The 27,652-nt window shown below is 41.0% G+C and overlaps 1 protein-coding gene across 12 annotated transcripts; it reads left to right on the forward strand.

The window, feature by feature from the left end:
- Positions 1-378: 378 nt before the first annotated feature.
- Positions 379-27,510, forward strand: Adat1 (adenosine deaminase tRNA specific 1). Of its 12 annotated transcripts, none has more exons than XR_001504647.2 (12): positions 379-1,315; positions 1,677-1,905; positions 2,693-2,883; positions 3,107-3,175; positions 4,163-4,217; positions 4,710-4,840; positions 8,607-9,216; positions 12,143-12,288; positions 12,773-12,872; positions 22,860-22,946; positions 23,095-23,226; positions 25,437-25,571. XR_001504647.2 is itself a non-coding variant. In XM_015496051.2 (12 exons), the coding sequence occupies exons 2-12, from the start codon at positions 1,856-1,858 to the stop codon at positions 25,567-25,569; spliced, it is 1,602 nt and encodes a 533-aa protein (XP_015351537.1). In that variant the 5' UTR covers positions 379-1,315; positions 1,677-1,855; the 3' UTR covers positions 25,570-27,510. The 12 variants fall into 12 exon arrangements, 11 of the variants coding, with proteins under 11 accessions (XP_015351537.1, XP_015351539.1, XP_048648656.1 ...); XM_015496051.2 differs by having other exon boundaries at positions 23,095-23,124; positions 25,437-27,510; XM_015496053.2 differs by having other exon boundaries at positions 1,677-1,697; positions 23,095-23,124; positions 25,437-27,510.
- Positions 27,511-27,652: the final 142 nt, after the last annotated feature.

A 27,652-nucleotide genomic window follows, 5' to 3' on the forward strand; every position in this document is an offset into this window, starting at 1 on the left:
AATACACACCAAATTTCTTAAACAGTATAAAAAACTAATATATGATTCACACTACTATTTTTTTTAATATGGCTACTAGAAAAATTTAACTACAGTAGCTCTAATTATATTTCTATGGAAAAGTGCTCGTTTAGACAGAAATCCAAACCAGAATTCAAAGATACATCATCCTATTTCAAACCGCATCTCACCTGCAGAGGTCTCCCATCAGCGGGTTTCTCGCGAACCTAAGTGTGCGGCAGAGGCCGCAGGACTCTAAGGGCGGGCACCGAGGCTCTGGCTCCGCCTCCGCCTCCCGGAGGACTACAAGGCCCAGAGTGCACTGCGCGCATCTGGGGGTGGGCCTGGGACGCTTTAAACGTCACGTCCGCGGCGGCCCTCGGCTTCTGAGCTGAAGTTCCCGGGCCGCGCGTCGGGGAGGTGGAAGGGGTGCGTCTACTAGGGATGGGAGTCCCCGGGTCAGGGGCGCGCAGTTGGGGGGTTTCAGGGTCGCTGGGTCAGGTGCCTCGGGACTGGCGTGGCCAGTTCGGTTTTGTATGGGAAGAAGGGACACATGTCACGTGGGAACGGGCCGGTCCACGTCCGGAGTTGTCAACAGGCGCAGCGTGGAGCGCTCTCGTGGCGGGAGCGCGACGTGCAGCCTCGAGCCGCTTCCTCGTGACCCGCGAGTCAGCGCTCGCCTGGTTCCCCCGTGACGGCGCCGGAGCCTCGCGGTCTTCCTTGGCCGCGGATTTAGCAAGGGGTTAGCGAATAGTAGCCTTCCGCTCCACCAAATCCCGGAAAAGCTCTCCTGTAGCTGACTTGACTTTTCTTTGGAAAGGAAGAACGTTCTTCAGCTTGCTGCAGCTGTTAAAAAATGCGACCTTGTGGGCAAAGGAACGCCTGTTTAACTGAGCTGTTTTATATGAAGGTGTTTTTCAGGCTCTGGAAGGGGTGCAGACTTGAATTATAATGGACCCATTAAAATTTTCATTCATTTTAGCAGCTGCGTGTGTTCGTTAGCATTAGCTAGCTGAATGAGATGATGTAGTTTGGACTACTTTCTTGGAGACACTGTTTCTTCTGGCAAATTCTCCCTTCCTTGACTGCCTTAGTTTGTTATGTGCATCTTTGCATTATTTTCAGGTGGATGGCAGGGTATCTACCTTCATAAAATATACTGCTTGTGATGCCTCCCTGGAAATGACAGGGGGGCGTCCCTTCCAAATGAAGGATTTAGGATCTTCCATACTTTGCTTCTAAAGATTCAAGACTTCGCGCCTTGGTGGTGCAGGCCTGTAATCCCAGCTGCTGGGGAGGCTGAGGCAGGAGGATGGTGAGTTCAAACCCAGCCTCAGCAATTTAGCATGGCCCTAAGCAACTCACGGAGATCCTGTCTCTAATAATATACAAAAAAGGGCTGGGGATGTGGCTCAGTGGTTGGGGGAGGGGAATAGATTCAAGACTTCTGTGGTTCTCTGACTGTAAAATCACATCTGTCGGGTCCTACAAGATTTTTGTTTAAAATCACTATGGTCCAATTAACCGTTACCATTTATTGCTGTAATAGCAGTGAGTAGAAATATCTATCATTACTTAGTGACTTATTGCAATAATAGCATTGTATAAGTATCTTTCACAAGCTACATCCATTTGAAGTACAATATAACCTTTGTTGTTTGTGTTTTGTTTTACAGTGCTTAGCTATATTCCTTGTGGTATGATCACATCTTCTACTAAGAAGCTTTTATATAATTGAGTCCAAGTGAGGTCAGGATGTATCTAGTGAGCACCGATACAACCTAGAGTACAAGAGTTTCCTACAAAATATCCCAGGCCTTTTTCAGGAGTGATCTTTTTTTTCTTTTTTTAATTCATGACCTCATGTGCCCATTACAGTCCTTACGCACCACCAAGTAGATCAAGGTAAATTACCCACAACAGTCATCAATTTTTTTTTTTTGTAATATTAATCACAGTTGGTATTAATTGTTCAGCATGGTAGCTTTTATAAATATTATTTGTAACTCTAATTGGTTGCTCTTATCACTGTTTTAAACCATGAGGAAACAAACAGAAAAGTTACCAAGCTACCCAATATTATATAGTTCATTTGTGGAAAGCTGGAATTAGAACCCAGAAAGGGCAACTCCGTGCCTAAACCCTTAAGCACACAGTTCCTCTAAGAACTTTTGACTAGTGGGATACTTCCCAAGGTGATTTTCTAGAGGGAGGTAGAGATTCATTCTGTTGTAGGGAAAGAAGAGAAAAACAAAGTGCTTCTGAAAAGAACTTCTGTCTAAGAAGATAAACTTTGGATGGGTGAGAGTCTGCTCAAAACAAGCTGAGTTCTTCAAACCTTTATGCACTATTTCCAAATGGAAATTAAAGTAGTGAGGACACTTCCCTGTCATTTGCTTTTGTGTTGAATAGTAGATATACATTCATTGGATATTTGTGAGACATCAAATATTCTTTCGTGAAGAAACAAGGTTTTCTGTGTTTGGGATTTGGGGCTTTAATTTTTCAAATTAAAGATGAGAAGGGGCAGGGAGGTAATGGGAAAAAATTAACTAGAGTTACATATAGGGGAATCTTAATCTGAACGTAATTGGGCTACACTGAAAAAAGACTGTCGAAGCACTGGTGCAAGGCTGTAGATCTGGTACTGGTTCTCCTTTCTATACTTGTGATGGTTGTGGGTTTTGATCAGGGCCTCAGCACCAGCTCCAACCATGTGGACCCCAGATGAGATCGCTCAGCTGTGCTATAAGCACTATGAGATCAGGCTGCCCAAGCAAGGGAAGCCGGAGCCAAACCGTGAATGGACATTGTTGGCAGCTGTAGTGAAGATACAGTTTCCAATTTATGAGGCCAGTGACACTCCTGATAAGCCAGTGCACGGTAAGACCTTTTCTCCTGTCCCTTTCAGAGATGATAGAATTGTGTGTTGCTACTCAGGGACAGTTGTAGGCAGGTTGCAACTACGATGTTAGGCATGTTTCTCTGATATCCACTAGGTGGCGGGAGACCTTTTGTGGGAATCATCTGCAGAATTATTAAGCCTGAGCACAGGGGAAAATTTAGCCTCTGAGAGCTCACTTAATGATTTGTTTTTTCCTCTCAGTGACAAAGGAAGTTGTCTCAATGGGAACAGGAACGAAATGCATAGGCCAATCCAAAATGAGGAAGAGTGGTAAGCATGGGTAGGGGTCTAAGCAAAGAATTGTCTCCCTGGGAGCTTTGGAAACCAGTGTCCATGTTAACCTTTGCTCTCCTTGTCAGGGAAAAAGGGCCATATTAGTTGAGGTAGCTGACCTCTCATTTCCTATTGACTCTCACTCCAATTGGAAGACAGTCCTTATTTAAAGAATGGAAATTCAAAGGGAAAGCAAAGGTCACCAGGACCATGCTTTCTGGATGAACTGAAATCTAGTCAGTATTTTCATACTCAAACTACAAGTTCCTTGGGTTTAACTATTCCAGATTATTGCCTGGAAGGCTTTCAGGCTCTATAGCAGGATGTAGCTCAAGTGGCTTCTGAAGTCCCAGAAGCAATTTTGAGTTAGATGGAGCTTTTGTTACCAACAGAATATGGAAATTCTTTATAGAGTCTGGGATCATTATCTTCTGCTTCTAGTTAGGAGGTACCTTTTTGAGTTTGCTTGCTGCATTCTCTGAGCCTTGCCTCCTATATATGAGGAAGCTGTCCCAGGACAGAATTAGATAGAATCGGAACCATTAGCATAATATGATACCAGATCTTTTGTATATCTGTACCCTGGTCTCCAGGTAGAGATTTTTCTATAAATCAATGTTTTTCATCTAGGGGCAATTTTGCATACCAGGGTACATTTGGCAATGTTTAGATGTGTTTTTTGTGTCACCACTGGGAGAGGGGTATTCTTGGCATCTTTTGAAGTGTCAGGAGTGCTGCTAAACGTCTTGTAATGCATAGGCTAGTCCCCTGCAGCAAAGGATTATCTGTCCCCTGATGTCTATGCCGAGTTGAGAAACCAAGCTGTAAATGCTTTACCATTAATTGTGATACCTTATAGCAAAGCCCTTCAGGAGCTCCATGGCCATCCTGAGTGCTGGGGTACTGCTGTTTTCTGTTTCTAGGAACTAGGGCCTCTCCAGTATGTCTTCCATATGTCTTCACCTACTCCTGTCTTTGCCATAGGAGATATTCTGAACGATAGCCATGCTGAGGTTATAGCCAGAAGGAGTTTCCAAAGGTAAAGCCATATCCCCAGAGAATCTGATTCCTTGGGTTTGGGATGGTGACCCAGAATTGTGTTTCTACTAAACACTCAGGTAATATAGATTGTCAGTCTGTAAACTGCTGTGGTCTAAATTTCAAACTAGAATGTGCATTAGAGTCACCTAGAAAGCTTGATAAAAGCCAGATAGGTCAGTGGTAAACTGCTTGCCTAGCATGTTCGAAGCCCTGGGTTCAATTCCCCAGCATTGAAAACATTAAAAAAAATAAAAAGCTAACCAAATGCAGTAGCACATGCCTGTAATCCCAGTGACTCAGGAGACTAAGGCAGAAGGATCACAAGTTCAAGGCCAGCCTCAGCAGTAAGACAGTGTCTACCCTGGATCTGCTAAATTAGAATCTCTAGGGTGGGTCCATCAGTCTGTGTGGGAGTTTTGTTTTGTTTTTGCAGTACTGAGCTATACCCCCAGCCAACTTGTTCATTCTGGTCATATTTTACAATCCTTAGGTACCTTCTCTATCAGCTGCAATTGGCAGCTACCCTAAACAAGGAGAGTATCTTTGTCCCAGGAACTCAAAGAGGACTGTGGAAACTCAGACCCAACCTCTTGTTTGTGTTTTTCTCCAGCCATACGCCCTGTAAGTATATTCAAGCCTTTGTACTAATGTTGCATTGTTTACTTCTTTATGTTTGTTTTACCCATAGAGATGTTTCTCAGAAATAGTCCTCTGGCTAAAGTATAGCTACAGTAGGTGACAGCGCCTTTTTATGTACCTAGTCAATTCTCTACTGGTGGAAGGCAATGGGCACAGGTAGGGAGAGGTGGATAGAGTCTCACTCATGCAGTTCTCAGAATTAAGCTCTATTAGATATGAAGCCAACGATGGGACTCAGGAGTCCAAAGTCCTGCTATGATAACTTAGCCTGAAACTCGTTTCATTCATTGACTATTGAACACATTTTCTACTAGCCAGGCACAATGTGATGTACTGAATATAGTAACAGTTGCTTATCATAATAGAGTCTTTTCGGCCATGTAGACTGTCCTGGTTATTTAGGGTTAATGTTATTGAGTTATTAGGGGATGTTCAGGAGCTATAGTCTCAGGAGTTATAGTCTCAGCAACTTAGCTAAACTCTTGTCTCAGAAATAAAATAAAAAGGGCTGGAGATGCAGTTCAGAGGTAGAGTACCCCTGGGTTCAATCTCTAGTACCAAAAACAAAAAAACAGAAGAACAGACCTAGATAACCTAAGGGGTCATTTCTTTCTTCTGTTTTTCTTTCTCAAAAGCTGAAAATACTGCCTATTCTTTGTAAACAACAACTCAGTGTTGGCAGTAGAATTTCTTCACCCTAAAAACTTTGACATAAGGATATAAGATTGTCTTCTGGGTATTGAACTTTAATGCAAGTAAAGCAGAGATGGGTAATCATTATAAAGAGACAAAAGAACTGTCAAGATTTGATCATAATGCAGGTTGAAAATATTGTTATAGCTCAAAAAAGAATAAGGATGGAGGGCTGGGGATGTGGCTCAAGCGGTAGCACGCTTACCTGGCATGCGTGCGGCCCGGGTTCGATCCTCAGCACCACATACAAACGATGATGTTGTGTCCGCCAAAAACTGAAAAATAAATATTAAAATTCTCTCTCCTCTTCCTCTCTCTCTCTCTCTCTCTCTCTCTCTCTCTCTCTCTCTCTTTCTTTCTTCTTAAAAAAAAGGATAAGGATGGAAACGAGTTGATTAAGAGTAGAAGTCAAGGGGTGGGGTGGGGTTGTGGCTCAGTGGGAGAGTGTTTGCCTCACATGCATCAGGCCCTGGGTTTGTTTCTCAACACCACATAAATAAGTAAAAAATAAAGGTATTGTGTCCATCTGCAACAAAAAAATTAAAAAAAAAATAGAAGTCAAGAAAAATGACATGTAGATAGGGCTCATCTGTGCTCTATCCATGACTGTGGGTACACTAGTCCAAGGACCAAAGGATGTTTCCTGGTCAGTGCTTCTCAAACCATAATATGCACACAGATCATCCACAAATGTTAAAATTCAGTCAGTAGGTTTGGAGTGAGGTCTGAGGTTCTGCATTTCTAACCAGCTCAGAGGATGCCAGTAATGATACTCTATGGGTCACACTTTAAGTAGCCAGGGCTTGGGTGGTCCCCATCTTACTTTGAAGACAGATGCATCCAGGGTCAGACTGATAGCCCAACCAAACTATATAAACCAGCAGTCCACTGATGTGCTGATCTGTGAGTCCATGGCAAAATAAGAGAGTTGTTGGGTTCGCTAAACTTAAACGACTTTTCTTTCTCCTTCCTTCCTTCTTTCCTTCTTTCCTTCCTTCCTTCCTTCCTTCCTTCCTTCCTTTCTTCCTTTATGGTGCTCCCATTGGACCCAGGGCCTTAAGCATGCTGGGCCAGTGCTTTACCACTACACTACACTCTCTGTTATCTTAAAATTTTACTCTGGAAATTAAAGACAACGACAACAATAACAAACAAAAATCTTCTGGAAATTTGGCTGGTCGGTGAAATCAAAATCTGGAACCACTGATCTGATTTCCTTTCCTTTTGAGTAATCTTTTAAAATGCATCATCCCCCATAGCTTATGTGCAGGAAGAAAGCACATGCTACTTAGAGAATGTGACTCTCTGGCTCCCTGGGCATTTACTTCTCATTACTAATTAATAATTTGGTGCCTTGGTGAGCTACTTCAGACTCTTACTTGTGAATTTTATTAGCATGAGTCAGCCTCTCCTGTTCATTCTGTCAAGATCAAATAATCTCTCAGCCTAGAGTGGGAGGTAGACCACAGCAAATTCTGTCAGCAAAGTTGCTGTCACCTTGTGAGGTCTGTGGAAGTCAGCCGGCCAGCCTCTCTGGCAACACTTCCCACTTGTACATCTCTTGCCTTTCCCTCTCTGACATTATAAAGACAACAGATGTATTATTTACACACTTAAAAAAGCAACATGCATTAGATTAGTGTTTGAAGAAATCAATTCCTTCTCAAGGGAAATGGTGCTTCTTACTAACCTCTGGTTTTCTTTGGGTCCCAAAGAGTAAATCAGAAATCTCTATAGACAAGCATAAGGGGAGACACTGGAGTTTTGGAAACACTGGTTTGGACTAGTGTGGTATATATTTACTGCAGACCCTCTACTGTGGGAATATGTATGATAAAGTCTCCCAGAGAGGACATTTTGAGCAATGTTTGCCAAATTTGTTTAATTATGAAATAAACCACCCACTTTTGTTTTTCCAAGTCATCATATGGGATAGCAATCCACAAAATGCAGCTCAGTGGCAGAGTGCTTGCCTAGCATGTGTGAGGCACTGGGTTAAATCCTCTCAGCACCATATTAAATTTTTTTTTGATGTTGGAGATTGAACTCTTTTTTTTGGTACCAAGGATTTTGAACTCAGGGGCACTCAACCACTGAGCCACATCCCTAGCCCTTTTTTTATATTTTATTTAGATTTAGAGACAGGGTCTCACTGAGTTTCTGAGAGCCTTGATTAATTGCTGAGGCTGGTCTCCAACTAGGAATCCTCCTGCCTTAGCCTCCTGAATTGCTGTGATTACAGGATGCACCACCACACCCTCCTGAAACCTTGCTCATTCTAAATCAGTGGTTCTCAGCTGGGGAAAATTTTGCTCCCTGGGGGACATTTGGAAAATATCTGGAGACACTTGATTATCAGATTGCAGGGCTGTGGGCATCTAGTAGATAGAGACCAGGGATGCTACTGAATTTTCTCTAGTATATGGAACAACACCCAGAATTCTCAGAGCCAGCAGCTCTGAGGCTGAGGCAGGAGGATCCCAAGTTCAAAGCCAGCCTTAGCAACTTATGAGTCTGTAAGCAATTTAGCAAGATCCTATCTCAAAATAAAAAATAAAAAGGGCCTCACTGAGTTGCTTAGAGCCTCACTAAGTTGCTGAGGCTGGCTTCAAAACTACAATCCTTTGTCTCAGCTTCCTGAGCCACTGGGACTATGGGTGTGTGCTACCACACCCAGCTTAAGATCTTTTTTTTATATTGAGTTTTCCATACTTCTCTCCTCCAGAAACTTCAACTCACTGGGTCTAGGACAGAGTCTTCAACAAGAACCTCAGGCATTCTTAAGGACATTTGCTCTTAACTCATCTCAGATTAGCTGGGAGAACAGATTGATCTTGATTTGAGGCAATGATCCTCAAACTTGGGCTGGTGTCAGAATCACCTGGAGAGATTACTAAAACAGACTGCTGGGACCCCCTTCAGAGCTTCTGATTCAGAAGGTCTACTTTGGGTCCCAAGGTTTTGCACTTCCAGCAAGTTCCTGAGGGATGCTGATATGGCTGGTCCAGATGTCTCACTTTGAAAACCATTAGTTTAAATGTTCCCTCTTCTGCAGGTGGCGATGCCTCCATCATTCCAATGCTTGAGTTTGAAGAACAGCCTTGCTGTCCTGTCATCAGAGATCAGGATAGCAGTTTATCATTAGAAGACAGTGGTAATGTGAAGACTCCTGAAAATGAAAGGAAACACGAAGACCCTGACGGTCCTGTAACCAAAAAGATGAGGCTTGAGCCTGGAACTCCTGCCAGGTTCTTCACCAATGGCACAGCTCAGCATGGCAAGCAAGACAGTGGCTCGTTTGCATCAGGTGTCAGAGGCTCTAACCTCACTGTAGAAAGACTGGCCGATGTCGCCTGTGGAGCTCCCAGGAGTGCCACAGTGGTGGACATTTATAGAACTGGAGCCAAGTGTGTGCCTGGAGAAGCTGAAGACTTGAGGAAGCCAGGTGCTGCATATCACCAGGTGGGGTTGCTCCGAGTGAAGCCAGGCCGGGGAGACAGGACCTGCTCCATGTCATGCAGTGACAAGATGGCCCGATGGAATGTCCTTGGATGCCAGGGTGCACTTTTGATGCATTTCTTAGAAGAGCCCATCTACCTGTCAGCTGTGGTCATTGGGAAGTGCCCATACAGCCAGGAAGTCATGCAGAGAGCACTGATTGGAAGGTGAGAGGGCAGGGAGGAAGGGCAGTTTGAGAATATGTTCAGAGAGCCTTAAAAGTTTCCATACCTTGCCAGGCACCTGGCAAGTAGCGAATGCCTGTAATCCCTTAGGCATGGGAGGCTGAGGCAGGAGAATTATGAGTTCAAAGCCAGCCTCAGCAAAAGTGAGGCACTGAGCAACTCAGACCCTGTCTCTAAATAAAATACAAAATTGGGGGGTAGGGTTGTGGCTCAGCAGTAGAGCACTCGCCTAGCACATGCGGGGCCCTGGGTTCAATCCTGAGCACTACATATAATTAAATAAAATAAAGGTATTGTGTCAACTACAACTAAATAAACACACACACACACACACACTCTCACACAAAATTACGCTGGGGCGGGCTGGGGATGTGGCTCAAGTGGTAGCGCGCTCGCCTGGCATGCGTGCGGCCCGGGTTCGATCCTCAGCACCACATACAAAACAAAGATGTTGTGTCTGACGAAAACTGAAAAATAAATATTAAAAAATTCTCTCTCTCTCTCTCTCTCTCTCTCTCTCTCTCTCCCTCCTCTCTCACTCTCTCTTTAAAAAAAAAAAATTACGCTGGGGCTCAATGGTTAAGTGCCCCTGAGTTCAATCCCCGGTACCAATAATAATAATAATAATAATATTATTGGGGCAGAGTGTGGTGGCACATGCCTCTAATCCCAGTGACTCAGGAGGCTGAGGCAGGAGGATCACAAATTTGATGCCAGCCTCAGCAACACAACAAGACCCTCTCTCAAAAAATAAAATAAAGCCAAGCACAGTGGCGCACACTTGTAATCCCAGTGGCTTGGGAGGCTGAGGCAGGGGGATCAGAAGTTTAAAGCCAGCCTGAACAACTTAGTGAGACCCTGTCTCAAAGTTGGAAAATAAAAAGGTCCGGAGATGTGGCTCAGTGATTAAGTGCCCCTGGGTTCAATCTCCAGAATCACAAAAATAAAAATAATAACAATAATAATATTATGACTCAAAAGTTTGAATAGAGCCCTGAGTTCAATCCCCAGCACTGCAAAAGAAAGGTGAATATTTAATATGAAAGATATTCATAATATACCCTATTTTATTCAAATGTATGATATGTCAAGATCATTGTACTGTCATGTGTAACTAATTAAAACAAATTTAAAAAAGATATAATATTTAAAGACCAATTGAGGACATAAAATGAGCTCCATTTTGATCTTGAAGTATATATATACATAGAAATCTGTAGGAGGATGTTCACCAAGATATAAGTGATGATTATCTCCAAGTTGTGTATTGTGAGGAATTTTTTCTTTGTTATTACTATATTTCCAATTTTTATAGAGTATACTTATGTTGTCAATATAGTATAGAACCCTTCAATATTAATTTTAATTTTTTTAAAAAGGTGAAGAATTACCGCACTGATGAGTTTTCCCTAAGGGAGGCAGCCAAGCCTGATTAATGCTATAGTAAATGAGAACCAGGAGAAGCCATGGCCAGGGAAGTGTCATGGGCTCATGTGAAACATACAGCCTCTGGAGGAGATTCTAAAAAGCAGCACCTGAATATGACCCAGCAGTTCCACTCTTCAGTACAATCCCAAGAGAAATGAAAACATATACCCCACAAAAACATTATGTATTACTTATGATAGCCAAAAAGTGAAACAGCCCAAATGCCCATCAGTGGATAAACAGATAAAAAGAATGCAGCGTATCCATACAATCAAATATTCAGCTATAAAATGGATAGGAGTGCTGAACCTTGAAGACACCTTGCTGAGTGACATTAGCCACATGGTGTATGATTTCATTCATACAAAATGTCCAAAAGAGGCAAATCATGGGGCTGGGGTTGTAACTTAGTGGTGGAGTGCTTACCTAGTAGGGTGAGGCACTGGGTTAGATCTTCAGCACCACATAAAAAATGCATAAATAAAAGGTATTGTACTCATCTACAACTAAAAAAAAATTTTTTTAATTAAAAAAAAGGGGCAAATCAAGACAGATTAGTAGAGGGGAGGGGAGGGGGGATAGTAGAGGATAGGAAAGGCAGCAGAACACAACAGACACTAGTATGGCAATATGTAAATCAATGGATGTGTAACTGATGTGATTCTGCAATCTGTATATGGGGTAAAAATGGGAGTTCATAACCCACTTGAATCAAAGTGTGAAATATGATATATCAAGAACTATGTAATGTTTTGAACAACCAACAATAAAAAATTTAAAAAAATTAAAAAAAAAAAAAACAGATTAGTAGACGCCAGGGGCTGGTGAAGGAAGCAGAGTGACTGCTAATGGGTGTGAGGTTTCTCGGACTTGGAGTTGCTATCTACACAGTTTTACACCAGCATCATGTTGGCATCTAATGTGTGCAAAAGATACAAAAGGAAAAAAAATAAGCTTTTCATTTGGCAATATTTTCAGTTTCTGGTGTGTTTGAAGGATTTCCTGGAAAGCAGTTGCCAACAGGTTAAAGATTCTGCTTCAACTTTCTCAAACCTTTAGCAAGAATGTATTTTGAGGGCTGGGGTTATGGCTCAGTGGTAGAATGCTCGCCTAGCATGCTTGAGGCACTGAGTTCAATCCTCAGCACCACATAAATGTAAAATAAAGATATTGTGTCCATTTTAAAAACTAAAAAATAAATATTAAAAAAAAAAGAATGAATTTTGATATGATGTAGACTCAATTCTTAGTCATCCCTTCAGAGTGATAGGAGGGGCCTTCCTCCACCCATAGGCGCTTACCATGTAGATTCGGTCCTGGCACACATTCTGGTCCCCAACATAATGAACAAGTAGATTCACACATCTCCCAAGGCCTTTGCCTCCCGCTGAGGCTCAGGGATGATGATGTGGTCCACAGTCCTAGATCAGTCTTTCTGGAGAAGTGCACCTGAACTGAACACATTTTCCTTCATGTTTAGGTGTCAAAATGTCTTGGCTTTACCCAAAGGTTATGGAGTTCAAGAACTGAAAATACAGCAGTCAGATTTACTGTTTGAACAGAGTCGCTGTGCAGTGCAGACAAAAAGGGCTGACAGTCCCGGCCGACTTGTTCCATGTGGGGCAGGTAAGGGATCCAGGTTGGACTTGCCTAGTATAACTTCTCCCCTGACAGACTAGTCTGGGAGGGTCTGCATCCTCCCAGCTTAAATAGGCAGTTTACCACTCTAGTAGTCAACAGTGGAAATGCCCACACCAGGTTAAGTTTATGGCTATGTGACCCTGAGCAAATGAGTTACCTCTCCTGGCCTCAGTTTCTTTATCTTCACATTTGAAGAGTATTATTTATTGTGTTTATTATGAGGACTAAGAAATTCTATCACGTGCATTTACTCTGTGTCTAGAATGTAATAAATTTTCAATGAAATTATAAGTTATTATGATAATGAATCCTGAACCACTTTATACTGTCGTACCCTAGATGCCAGACATCAAAGTAAAATTATCCAGCTCTCATGGTCATGTAGAGTCAGAGAAATATTTTTATTAAAATTTTCTGGCATTCATTGGAAACAAACCAGTTTTAACCACAGAATTTTACCTTTTTGCAGCTATCAGCTGGGCTGCAGTTCCTGAGCAGCCATTGGATGTTACTGCCAATGGCTTTCCACAGGGAACAACAAAGAAAGGAATTGGAAGTCTTCAGGCCAGGTACAGCATGTTGGGGCATGAAGAGATGGTGACTGTGAACTTACACCTTCACTGAATAATTCCAGAACATTTTCATTGCCACCCCCGGCACCAAGAAAACTTTATCCATTAGCAGTTAGTTACCTGCTCCTTCCTCTCCCTAGCACTTGGAAGCTTAATTCACTTTCTGTCTTCTTGGGTTTGTCTCCTGGACAGTTCATATGAATGGAACTGTACAATATGTGCCCTTTTGTGTGTGGCTTCATTCACATAACTTATTTTCATGGTTCACTCATGTTGTAGCATGTATTAGTACTTCATTTCTTTCTGTGGTTAAAAATATTCCGTTATATGAATATGCCACTTTTAGCTCATCCATTCATGAATTGATGAGTACTGGGGTTGTTTTACTTTACTTTTTGTCTATTGTGAATAATGTAGCTATGCCATTTCACATTCCCACCAACAATGTGAAAGGGAATTCCATTACCCTCCATCCTGTGCAATTCTTGTTATTGTCTCTTTTTTATTGTAGCTATTCTACTGAGTGTGAGGTAGTATCTCATTATGGTCTTGATTTACATTTCCCTAATGACTAATGGTGTTGAGCATCTTTTTATGTACTTATTATCCATTTGTTGTAAGCTGCTGCTACTGCTGCTTTTTTTTTTTTTTTTGGTACCAGGGATTGAACTCAGGAGCACTCGGCCCCTGAGCCACATCCCCAGCCCTATTTTGTATTTTATTTAGAGACAGGGTCTCACTGAGTTGCTTAGCTGTTGCTGAAGATGGCTTTGAACCCGTGATCCTCCTATCACAGCCTCCTGAGCTGCTGGGATTACAGGCATGAGCCACCGTGCCCAGCAGCTTCTTTTTTGGTCTAGAAATTGAACCCAGAGGTATATAACCACTTAGCCACATCCTCAGCCCTTTTTTTATTTTTTATTTTTTGAAACAGGATCTCACTAAATTGCTGAGGCTGACTTTGAACTTGGGATCATCTGCCTCAGCCTCTCGAGCTGACATGATTATAAGGTGTGTGCCACCACCATGCCTGGCCATTTTTTATCTTCTTAAGACAAAATATTTGTTCCCATTCTTTGCCCACTTTGTTAATTTGTTTATCTTTTTAGTTTGCATTTTAAGCCTGCTTTATATACTGTGGATACTAGTCCTTTATCAGATATGTGATTTGCAGATATTTTCTCCAGTTCAATGAGTTGTCATTTCACTTTATGATCTTGTCTTTTAAAGCACAAAAATTTTTAAAAATTTTGATGGAATTAACTCTACGTATTTTTTTCTTTGGTTGATTGTGCTTTTGGTGTAATATTTAAGAAACTATTACCTAATCAGATTTCCTCAATGTTTTCTTCTAGTAGTTTTGGGGGTTTTGCTCTTATAGGTTAGAGCCTTTGATCCATCTTGAGTTGATTTTTCTGTGTGGTGGATATCCTCACCACATGTATGTGCATACCCAGTTGTCCCAGCACCACTTTCTTGGAAAACCTGTTTTTTCCCTAGACAGATTTTTTTCTTTTTTTAAGAGAGAGAGAGAGAGAGAGAATTTTTTTTTAATATTTATTTTTCAGTTTTCAGCGGACACAACATCTTTGTTGGTATGTGGTGCTGAGGATCGAACCCGGGCCACACGCATGCCAGGCCAGCGCGCAACCGCTTGAGCCACATCCCCAACCCCCTAGACAGATTTTTAAAAGAAAAATCCCTCCTTCACTAGGGATTCTGATTTATGTAGGTCGGCATCGGCCAAGCAGCAGCATTGGTGAAGCTCCCCAGTGATTGGGTTGGCAAAAGGGCATCTGGAAACAGGACTCTGCCTCTTCAGGCTGGCTCTTGCTGAAGTGTAGGGTTTGCGGGCTGCTAGACGTGAGACCCAGGTTTCATCCCTGCAGGTTCGTGCCTATGCCCATGGGGCACCCTTTCTATTGCCTGGCCAATGTAGTCCCAATGCTTTTCCCTCCCTGTAAGCCAGACGTGGTCTGTAGTAGCTGGGGTGAGAGGGCTTCAAGGGAGAGGCTGCTCCACCACAGGCATTTCTGTCTGTTTGGATTGAATTGTCACCAGTGTGACTGCTCTGGAACTCCTACAGTTTACAAGTAGTCCTTTTTATTCTAAATCACTTTTCCATTTCTTTGTTATACCTTTTAAAAAGTTGTATTGTAATTTAAGTTCACAGATGGATTTGTTTTTTGTTTTGATGTGCTTATTTACCTGTCTCAAAACAACCCATAAAACCCAACTTGTATTCATTTCTTTAGTGTTTTGTTTTTTAGATTAAAGGTTTTCTCCTCACAGCCACGAAGTGCCAGGGTTCAGACAGCCTACATAGCAGACCCTGCCTATCCCTAGAAGCCTAGGCTGTTGAACTGGAATCTTTTTCTTTCTTCCTTTTTTTTTTTTTTTTTTTTTTTTTTTTGTGGTGCTGGGGATTGAACTCAGGGCCTTGTGCATGTGAGGTATGACTCTACCAACTGAGCTATATCCCCAGCTGAAATTTTTTTTTAATATTTTTTTAGTTGTAGATGGACATAACTTTTGTTTGTTTATTTTTATGTGGTGCTGAGGATCTAACCCAGGGCCTCACACGTGGTAGGCAGGCACTCTACCACTGAGCCCCAGCTGAAATTTTTTGGAGTAGAGATATTTAGACCACTCTTTCCCCAGGGGAGTTCCTGGTTTCAGGACACTTTTTGTACTTTTCAGGGAACCAGCTCTGAGCATAGAGCAGGATGTGTGAGCAGAGTGGGTCATGAGGGACAGGACCACAGGTTTCCTGCTGATCTCTGTGTCTGTTGTCAGTGACAGCCTTGCATCTCCTCATGTTGGCCCCACCCAGCTGAGTGTGGCTTCCTTTTGCTGCTTTGCTCAGGGGAAAAAAAAAAAAAAAATTGTTCTTCTTTGCTGTGAGTCTAAAACCTTTAATCTGAAGAACTCCTCTCAAATACCACTGCCTTCTGGCTCAAAATCTGTCTTTCTTAAGATTCCTATGGTGCTTTTCTGCAGAATGTCCCAGTATGCCAGTCTTACCTGTATGATTGAGAATGCCTCATGTTCTGATCCTGCCTCTGTCTCCCAACTGTCTGGGTTATTTGAGGCAAATCCAGTTGCTCTCTGGGCCTCAGTATATTCATATCTGTAAAATGAGGATAGACGATCTGAGGCCTGACATATTGTGGATGTTTCTCCATTTAGAAGGCAAACTCCAAGCAGGGAGGAAGTATAAAAAGAGTAGAAGCTTTGGGATTGAAGAGATCAATGTTTAATTACTGACTTTCTTTCTCCCCAGTGATATGGACTTGAGCAAATTATTCGATCTTTGTGAACTTGTTTCCCCAACTATGAAGCAAATTAGCTGCTAGTATCTATCCCACAGGAATAATGTGAAATTGAGTAAGATGGAGTACATTAGAGTGTGCAGTTTTTGTCAAAATCAGTTTCCCTTTTAGTCATCAGATGAAGCTTTATATCATTATAACGCATGAAGGAAGCAGAATTGCCTTTATTCTAAGACCAACAGCTGCTTCAGAGAAAGATTTTCTCACTGCTCATCCCTGAGTGCCAGCATTGTGGGACCACCTTCTGTGGAACTACAGGGAATAGAAATCCTAATGGGTTTAGAGATAATGTGGTAGACTAGTGTAACATTAGAAGGAAATATTTAAATCTTTGTGTATTTTTACCAATAATGGGATAATAATAGGAAGTAGATAAGGTCTCATTTTTTTCATTGCAGATGGACACAATATCTTTTTTTATTTTTATGTGGTGCTGAGGATCGAACCCAGTGCCTCACATGTGCAAGGCAAGTGCTCTGCCTCTGAGCTAAAGCCCCAGCCCAAGATCTCATTTTTGAAAAGCTTAATTTTACTCTGCCTTTCTTTGCCCTGAAGAGACAAATTCTCTTCCCATGCCAGTAGAGAATATCCTGGAGAGATCATTATAGGGTTTGCTGACTCATAAGAGCATGAGGGACTTTTAGAAAAATCCAAGTGTGTCTGAGTACGCTAGTAAGGAGAGTGCTGTATTTAAAATGTCGGTTTGAATTCACAAGCATATATGTATGTGTAGTTTTCCTTGCTCTTTTTCTGGTACCAACTAGTGATTTTAAACAATTCACAAGGAAGAACCTAATACTTCAGAATGTTATCCTCCTTGCCAAAAGGACCCAGGGCTCCCTGCAGAGCAGCAGCTAACAGCCACCTAGAAATTATCAGCCTCCTTGGATAACGTCAGTAGCTTTGTTGAGCAGGTCTCTCTCTGACTTACCAGTGCAGTCATTGTGTTCTGCTGTTGAATAGGGCTTGAGAAAAGGCTTGCTTCTTTGGAGAGAGCTCTCCAGCGGAGGAAAGGTTCCCAGCATTCCCAATTTACCTTATTTTATTTTTTCCAGTGTTGGCAATCAAATCCAGGGTTTTACACATACTTGGCAGTCACTCTACCACTGAGCTATCCTCCCATACTCCCAATCTATCTTTATAGATGTAACATCTTAACAATACTGATAAGGTGACCTAGGCTAAAAGCGTTCTTCTGGAAAGCAGAGTGTTGAAAACTTATATAGATCTAGTCTCGAGATATGTACAGTAAGACTTAAAAGTTAAGCTATCTAGCACAATGACTTCTGCAGTAAGGCTGGAGGCCTTGACATTCCACTGCCATCAGAGTGGTAAATAGAATTCAGTAGGTCTTTTTCCAGTGAGATTTAGGAGGCATGTTGAACCTTGATGTGGATCTGTTCTCCAGGCTGCAGATCATACATGGTAGGTTACTAAGGCTCTTGTTATTGTGACTGAAAGGCCTCAACATATTTCACTAATACTCAGTAATAATTTAATAAATTGTTCTCTGATATTTGATCATTGGTGGCTACTGGGTAGTGTGGACTCACCTATTAATATATCAAAAGGAAATATGAGCATCCTGGATAGCATATTAGTTTATTTTTTTTATGTTCCTTCTTTGTTGATTCTCTGTGGTATGAGCAGGAGAAATATTGAGTCTATAAGACTTTCCAGACTTTTGATCAATAAAATGTACTGTCCTATTACCAAAAATGGTGTGGAGTCTCAAATCTGAAGATGAACTCTTGATTCTAGCTAATGAGGAACATAGCTGGGCATCCTTTTATCTACTTGAGAGCATATGTACAGTAAGACTTAAAAGTTATTCATTTTCAGGCTGGGGTTGTGGCTCAGCAGTAGAGCGCCCACCTAGCACATGCAAGACCCTGGATTCTATCCTCAGCACCACATAAAAATAAACAAGTAAAATAAAGGTATTGTGTCCAACAACAACTAAAAAATAAATATATTTTTAAAAAAGTTATTTGTTGGGCTGGGGATGTGGCTCAAGCGGTAGCGCGCTCGCCTGGCATGCGTGTGGCCCGGGTTCGATCCTCAGCACCACATACAAACAAAGATGTTGTGCCCGCCGAAAACTAAAATAAATAAATAAATATTTAAAAAAAAAAAAGTTATTTGTTTTCATCTGGGAAAAGTTAGCCTAGATACACAGTACTAGCTGTATTCAAAAATAAATAAATAAATAAATCCTAAATCTTCCCTCTTTGAGGATCATGAACTCTCCTGGCTTTCTTTATGCTTAATGTTTCTATTAGCTATGAACATTATTCTCTTGCTCCATTTTTATGCTCAGGTCGTTCAGGGAGCCCCATTTCTTTGTCTTGAAAGAGATGTTCCCTGCTCCCAGATACAGGATCCACTCTCCCTTGTGCACTTCCATGGATGGTAACATCAGGATCTAAAATCCATAGAGGAATGATGCGTGTTTCTTGCTGTTCCTGTGGTGTCAGCTTAATGTAGCCAGTTTGTTCTTTCATGAGTGCATCAGGCAAATGTTTTTAAAGCTGAAAATCTTGATTAAAATTAATTGTTTGGTTGTTTTTTAGTTAATAGCAAAATTATATACACATTTATACTTAAAACAATTAGATGGATGAAAGATACAACGTTACAGTTGCCTTTGGTGCCCACCCTTTGGATATATTTTCTCCAATGTTTAACAGATCACTTTTTTCTTGAGTAATAATTTCTGAATAAAACTTAGTTCAGCTGCACTTAACTAATGTAGCTATATAAACTCCAAGGACTTAGTTGTATAGCTTAAGCATTAGTTCCAGGGAATTACTATTTCAGTCTGACAGTTCTTAATTTATGGCAGCTTTAACTATAGAACCTTATTTGTGGTTTTAGCTCTTGGTGGATACATTTTTTATTAAAAATAAAGAATTCAGTTCTTTATTAAATGGTGGGGGAAAATATAAGCATTTTGAGATAATAGGGTGTTTTTGTTGTGTTTTGTTTTTGGTCCAGTATCTTTGTGGTGCACCTGCAGTGACCCAGTGTATGGTTATATATTAAAGATTCCTGTATGCAATAAAAAAAACTTCCTGTCGTGAGCAATTTAGAAAGACTCTGTCTCAAAATAAAAAATAAAAGAAGGGCTGGAGATGTAGCTCAGTGGTAAAGCACCCCTGGGCTCAATCCTTAGTACCATTAAAAAAGAAAATAACTGGGCTGGGTTGTGGCTTAGTGGTAGAGTGCTTGCCTAGCATGTGTGAGGCACTGGGTTCAATTCTCAGCACCACCTATAAATAAATGAATAAAATAAAGATCCATCAACATCTAAAAAAATTTAAAAATAGATAAATAAATAAAAATTTTTAAAAAAGAACCTCCTGTCAAACAGACTCATTTTATTCTTTGTAGAAGTAGAAACTACAGTTATTTTATTCGAATTTTATGCCTTAAGTGAACACTTATGTCAAATCGAGGGATCCTATATATGTGAATCTGTTATGGCCGTCTATTCTATTCCATTGTTCTGCTTATCCTCATACCAAAATCATTCTCTTCACCCTGGCTTTATGATAAGACAATTTATGTTAGAGCTACTCTCCTTGGCATGTCTTTGAAGAGTGCCTTGTGTTGTTTTGTTTTGTTTTTGGTACCAGGGGCACTCTACCACTGCATTACATACCCCCAGCCCTTTTTAGGCAGGGTCTTGCTAAGTTGCTGAGGCTGGCCTTGAACTTGGGATCCTCTTGCCTCAGCCTCCCAAGCTCCTAGGATTACAGGCCTGCACCACCACACCCAGCTGGACCTTTAAATTTAAAGGAAAATTGTCTTCTTTCGGTATTGTCTTCCAAACAGGGAATATGGTATATCTGTCTAAAACACTGGTGCCTCAGATTTATAACAAGTAGTTTGAGTATCCACTTATTTAGATCGTCTTAGATATTTTTCAGTAAAGTGTTTTTGATTCTATAATATTTTTTATTGATAGTTGCAACCCAAGAAGAAAATTTTTTTATAGAATTATTCTATCACTTAACATACTATTGGCTGTTTTATAGTCTCAATGAATTTTTATTATTTTCTTTATATAAATATCTCACATCTTTTATTAGATTTATGCCATGAATGTGCATTAGTTATATGTTGCTGTATAATAAATTGCTGCAAAAATAGCAGCTTGCTGTGCATAAATCCTAGCAACTTGGGACGCTGAGGCAGGAAAATTGCAAGTTCAAAGCCAGCCTCAACAATTTAGCAAGGCCCTAAGCAAGATAGCAAGACCCTGTCTCAAAATTAAAAATAAAAACGGCTGGGAAAGTGGTTCAGTGGTTTGGCATCCCTAGGTTCAATCCCTAATGCCAAAAGAAAAATAGCTTAAAACAACAACAAATAGTTATTATTTATTTCACAATTTCTGTGGATCTAGAATTTAGGATGAGTTTATCTAGCTAATTCCAGCTAACAGATTTGAGAGTTTGTAGTCCTTTATGTTAGCTGGGCTATAGTCCTCTGAAGGAGTAACTGGGGCTGGAGGATTCCATTACAAAACAGATGACTCACGTGGCCCACAGATCAGGCTCAGCTGCTGGCAGGGGAGTGGTGCCACCTGGTGGTGGCTGCTACTCCACAAAAATGATCCACTAGAGCAAGGCAGAAGCCACAGTGACTTTTATGATCTAACCTGAGAAGTCACACTCCACCACAATATCCTAATGATTATGTACAGGTCAGGCCCATTTCCCTGTAGGAGGGGATTGCACAAAGGTACAAATACCAAGAGGCAGGAATCACTGGGGACCATTTTGCAGGTTGACTACCCTAGGTGCTATTTTAAGTAGTTTATTTTTATCTCATTTTCTGGTCATTGCTTTTGTAATCTTTTTCCTTTTTGTGGCATTTAATGCTTGAATCCAGTAATCTTATTAACTTCTTATTCTATTAATTTGGGAGTTCTTTGGGAATTTTCTAAGATAGTCTTCTCTAGATAGTGTTCCCTTTCCAATCTTCTACTCCTTTTATTTACTTTTCTTAACTGCGCTGACTAGAACTGACAAACATAATGTCACAGTCATCTGCAAATAATGATTTTATTTCTTAATCTTTTTGTTTGTTGGTTTGTTTTGTGCTGAGGAGTAAACATGGGTCTTCATGAATGCTAAGCAGTTGCTCTACTACTGAGCTACACCCTCAGGCCTTTTCCTACATTTATTTTATCTTGTTCTACTGACTACAGCCTTCTAGCAATGTTGAATAAAAACAGGGATAGAATTTTGTCTTATTCATGTTTTTTTTTAATGTTTTAGTTGTAAATGGACACAATACCTTTATTTGATTGATTTTTTTTTTTTTTATGTGGTGCTAAGGATTGAACACAGTGCTTCCATATAGGCAGGCGCTCTACCACTGAGCTACAACCCCAGCCCTTCCTTATTCATGATTTTAAGGACATTTATGTGTTATGAGTTTTTAATAGACATCCTTATGAACTTCATATTTTTCCTATGCCTAGTTTGATAAAAAGTTTTAAATCATTCAGTGGATATTGAATTCTATCAAATGTTTTTTCTGCATGTTTCTCATGTTATTTTTCTCCTTTAATCTGTTAAGGGGAGTTCCTTTGTTTTTTGTTTAGTTTTCATGTTGAAGCAGTCTTATGTTTCTGAATACTAGCAGCCACTTCAGCATAGTTCAGGCCGAGGGACAGCACCAGGTGAGGGCTCAAGGTTCCCTGTAAGCAGTGATTCCTGAAGTGGGCCAGGTCCCAGCCAGGCACAGAAGCTCTTGGCAGACTGTGTGATTCTCCATTTCATACATACCAGTTGTGCGTCCAAGCTGAGAGTATGATTTGCTAGAACGATGCAGAGTACAGCATATAAGGATGCGGCTGTACACTGTTGCGCATTTGTAAAAGCATCTCATATATTGTGCATATGAGGGAAAAGAAAACAACACACAACAGTCAAGGCACATCTGGCATGGATGAGCAGCAGTCAAGAAGGCCCAGGTAGGGTTGTAAGCAGTCACTCACTCACTCTTTAAGTATTAACAGTCTGACATCTGTCCAGAAGTTTGTTGTCTGGGAGCAGTGGCTTCACCTCTAGAAGCCCAGAGTGCCTATAGACTCTGTTTCAGGTGGCTGGTCCAAATGAACTTAGAACTACAGTTCACACAAGGAACAACACTCATGTCTCTTGAGTTTTCCACCTCTTGTAAACCATATTACTGACACAGACAAGCTCCTTTAAAAGGAGTAGCTACTGGACAACATAACAGGTTCCCATCTCAAAGGAAAAAAAATCTTTTGGGGCTAGGGGTGTAGCTCAGAATATCTGCTTAGCATGCTTAAGGCCCTGGGTTTGATCCCTAGCATATCAAAAAAAAAAAAAAAGAAGAAGAAGAAAGAAGGTAACCAGGTGTGTCTTAGGAACTCTCTCAGTGTACTCCATTGAGTCTGTTACCTTAATGATTCCAGTGCTAATGACATTTCTTAAACTGAGTCATTTTTTGTACTTCAACCTGATCAGACATCCCAAGTCTAGATTTTCTCCTTGCCAAGTACGGACAGAAGGGGGCTCTTGACACTTTCAAACCTAAATACCATGTAAGTCCTATATCTCTGAATAGGGGCCTAGTACATAAGCAATCATCTTTGCCTTCTTTTTCTGAGCAGATCCCGAATCAGCAAAGTGGAACTCTTCAGATCATTCCAGAAGCTGCTGAGCAGCATTTCAGAAGACAAGTGGCCAGACTCCCTCAGGTGACGCTGTTGACCCACATTTTTCATGTTTGGGAACATTTCTGTTTTGGTTTGGGCTTGTGAACAGCAGGAAGCTTTGGCAAGAATGGCGGTTCAGCAAGCCAGTTGGGCACTTAATTATTGACCACATGTTTTTCTGTATCCACAGCTCTGCCTGCAGAGAATGGGAATTTGGAAGGTTTGTGTCTGGTCTTGCTGAAGTGAACAAGGGGGACATTCTTGAGTCTTAAGTCATAGAAACAAAAGCAATTTTTTTGCAATGAACACAAACATAAAACAGGTGATAGAGATGTGGGGTTTGTTTTGTTTTGTTTTGTTTTCTTTTGTTTTTGGTGATGCTTGGTGGAGATTGAAGCTAGGACTAGGTAGGTGCTATACTGCTCTAGAAGATTTTGCATCATAGCTGTTTTCAGGAGCACAGTGCACAGGTAAAGTTTCAGGTTGTCATGTATATGGATCCCCACCCCTTAACTGTAGGAAATTGATCAAACAACTGAAATCAATGTCTGCTAAAAGAAGAACTTTCATGGGCTAGGGTTGTGGCTCAGCAGTAGAGTGCTTGCCCAGCACGTGTGAGGCCCTGAGTTTGATCCTCAGCACCACATAAAAATAAATAAATAAAGGTATTGTGCCCAACTACAACTAAAAAAATGAATAATTAAAAAAAAAAAAAGCAACTTTTCTCTGTGCTGTGACCAGCAAACAACTTGGGTCTCCTCAGATCTTGCCAAAGAACAAAAGAGTAAAAACAGGATAAAAGTGAATTAATGAGACATGAACCTCTGCTTCTTTGGCCGTAAGAGGAGTAGTTTCATTAACCATGTTATAAGATAGTTGAGAATATGTGAAATATTGCCTGTAAACCACTTGACCAAGACCTAGCTTATTATTGGGTTTTTATAACTGGTAACTAATTGTATTTGATAAAAATATTCTATGAGATACACATTAAAGAAATCATTAGTGCTATGGTTGTGGCTTACTGGTAGAGCACTTGCCTAATGTGTGAAACACTGGGTTCTATCCTCAGTACCACATAAAAAATAAATAAACAAAATAAGGGTATTGTGTTCATGTGTAATTAAAAATATTTTAAAAAACATTATTCATATACTTATTAAAGAGGCTAAGAAAGACTATTTAGGAGGGACTGCTATGGTGGAATATAGACTGGGCTCAACCACAAATACAAGGACGAGTAGAGACTTAAAGCAAAGGAGCAGGGGAAGGGATCAGTGGATGGAAATTACTAAGCAGAAACAACAAGACTAGTTAGGGGGAGTCTTCCTGGGCCTAACACACAGGAAGTTCTTGCTGAAGGTAAGCCAGGGTGATGAGATACCAAGAGTGGGGTAAAGAGTTTAATTTTGGCAGTGATCCAATAGCAAGGGTGGTAGGAGATTTTTTTTGCTAAACTGACCCAGCAAAATTCTTGCTTAGAGGGCTAACTTGACTTAGAGGGCTAAGGGCAAAGCCTAATGTCAAGGCCAGTCAAAAAAAGAACTCAAAGGATCCTGACTCAGTTTGGTCAAAGAGTCTATCAGGCCAAATGCATTGCTGCAAACCTATAATCCAGGAGGGGCAAGCAGATTGGAAGTTTAAAGACAGCCTGGGCAATTTAGTGAGACTGTCTTAAAATTTTAGAAAATTTTAGCTAGGTACGGTAGTGCACGCCTGTAATCCCAGCAGCTCAAGAGGCTGAAACAGGAGAATCGAGTTCAAAGCCAGCCTCAGTAACAGCAAGGTGCTAAGCAACTCAGTGAGACCCTGTCTCTAAATAAAATACAAAATGTGGTTCAGTGGTCGAGTGCCCCTGAGTTCAATCCCTGGTACCAAAAAAAAAAAAAAAAATTTTTTTTAGAAAATTCTTTAGCAGTCAGAGGTGGCTAAGGGATTTGGGAAGAATATTGTCTGGCAATATATAGGAAAATATGTATATGATAGGAGTTTTCCTTTTACAATAGTGGGGACTGAACCCAGGACTTCCTGTATGCTAAGGGAGCACTCTGCCACTGAGCTACATTTCCAGCCTTTTTTATATTTGAGACAGGGTCTCACTAGGTTACCCAGACTGGCCTCAAACTTGCCATCCTCCTGCCTCAGCCACCTGAGTAGCTGGGATGACAGATGTGTGCCACTACCCAAACAATGGAAAATTCTTTGTAAGGAAAAAGGTAGCCAAGAAGTTTCTAATCTTTAGAGCCTCTGGTAGAAAACTTTAAACAAAAACAAACTTAGTTATTCTGCCTTTATCTGATTCTACCAGAACCATACAAAACTAGTATTCTATTATTCTGTTCGTTTTTACTGTTTTAGCCCATGTTGCTTTTATATGAGTTCTCTACAAAGAAGACAGTTGCTCTGGGGAAGTACAGTAACATCCTTCTGTTTCTGGTCTCTCAATATAATTTCTCCAGCTACTTGCTCAGGTGTCTTGGGCCCCAAAGGTGAGTGGTTCCATGAGAACCTGTGTTGGTGTGTGTGCATTAGGTTGCAGAAGTTGGATACCTACCAGGAGCACAAGGAGGCTGCATCTGCTTACCAGGAAGCCTGGAGTGCACTCCGGAAGCAAGCCTTTGCATCCTGGATCAGAAACCCACCAGACTATCACCAGTTTAAATGAGAAAGAGAAGTTTTTAGAAGATCTGCTGGTAGCAGGACTCTTCATGTTGACTGCCTCTTCCTTCATGCAGGATAATCCTTAAGCTTTTCTAATGGCTAAATTAAAAAAAAAAAAAAAACCTTCTCCCAGAGGACTGTACCTCATTTTTGTATAACGTAGATGGAATCCAGAACATAGCAGTCTATACTTGACTGAGAGCTGAAGAAGCTCTTTGCTAAAATGGCATCTCACTGATGACCTGGGCATCTGACTTCCATTGTATTTTATTGCTTCTCTACAATTCAAAATTAGAGTTTGGAACATGACGCTATAAAATCACTCTCCAGCAGCTCAGTTTTATGTGTTTCTACATTGATTCAGCAAGTATTTATTGGACTGAAATGATGTGTAATATCTGAAGCCTTACAGCTCATCAGGCTTAGAGAACATGAATTTTGTATCCCCAGCCTCTCTATCTCTGGGGAGCCATCCTTTTCTCAGGCCTCAGCAGTCGGGCTTGGTTGAGGTTAACTGGACTCCCGGGCTCAGGAATGTGAGCCTGCTCTGGACGGCCCTGTTTTCAGCACTGTCAAGAAAGATTCTCTTTTGGTCAGAGGTGTGAGGGCCACATAGTCTTGGAACTATGGTGGCCGACTTTTCCTACCAAGTAGAGACAGCCAGAGGAGGAGGAAAGCAGCCAGGAGGACCAAGCTCTAGGGACATGATTTGGATGCTTGAAGCCAGCAGCCACCCTGGACCTCAGTTAAGTGGCCCAGATTCCTATTGTTTTGATTAAGCCTCTTGGCATTGGTTTTCTGACAGCTAAGAGTTCTGTCTAAAAGGCCACAAGTCCCTATAGTAAATCAGCAACAGACCTAGCAACCAATCCTGTTGGACTAACATCTAATATTAGCTCTCAACTTCTTCTCACCTTTAATAACATTGGACTGAAAATAACAGCTCTCCATGTTGGAGTCACTCAAGGTTGGCATTCTTAATAATTTTAAATATTTCTTAATAACAGCTTTATTGAGCTATAGTTCACATACCATAAAATTCACCTACTTAAAGTATACAATTTAGTGATTTTTAGAATATCCACAGTTACACAGCCATCAACCTTAGAACATTTTCATTACCCCTATAAAAAAACTTCATGTTAGTTTTCAAGGACTTTCTTAATAAAGTACCTACCACAAGCTGCATGGCTCTAACACAATAGAAATAATTCTGTCATTTCTGAAATCTAGAAATCCAAAATCAAGGTGTCAAAATTGAATGGGACTGGGCATGGTGACACACGCCTGTAATCCTAGTGGCTCAGGAAGCTGAAACAGAAGGATTGTGAGCTCAAAGCCAGCCTCAGCCAAAGCAAGTGCCAGGCAATGAGTGAGGCCCTGTCTCTAGATAAAATACAAAAATAGGACTGGGAATGTGGCTCGATGACCAAGTGCCCCTGAGTTTAATCCCCCGTACCCCTACCCCCCCAAAAAAAAAATTGAATGGGACTTATGTTCCCTCTAAACCTAGGAAGGATCCTTCCCTGCTTCTTCCTTGGCACTGCTGGCTCGCAGCCGTCCTTGGCCGTCCTTGGCCTAGCTACTTTACTCCAGTTTCTGCCTCGGTCTTCACCTGCCCTCTTCCCTTTATATACCTCTGTTTTTACCTGGCCCTGTAAGAACTCCAGTCATATGAATTAGGGCCCATCCTAATTCACTCTGATCTCAGTGAACTACATCTGCAAAGACCTTATTTCCAAACAGAGTCAAATTCTGAGGTTCCAGATGGATGTGAAATTTGTGGGGGGATACTGTTCAACCTAGTATAATACCTATTAGCAGTCTGTCCTCATTTTTTCTCAACTCCCCAGCCCTATGGCAACCAATAATCTATTTTCTGTCTGTGATTTTGCCTGTTCTGAACATTACATGTAAATGGAATAAAACAACATGTGGTCTTTTGTGACTGGCTTCTTTCATTTAGCATAATGTTTTCAAGATTCATGTTGTAGTATGAATCAGTACTTTATTCCTTTTTATGAAATGTTTAGTTGTATGGATATATAATTTTTTTTAATTAGATCATTATTTAATGGACATTTGGA

The sequence above is a fragment of the Marmota marmota genome, unplaced genomic scaffold, assembly GCF_001458135.2.
Source record: "Marmota marmota marmota unplaced genomic scaffold, marMar, whole genome shotgun sequence".
NCBI classification, from domain to species: domain Eukaryota; kingdom Metazoa; phylum Chordata; class Mammalia; order Rodentia; family Sciuridae; genus Marmota; species Marmota marmota.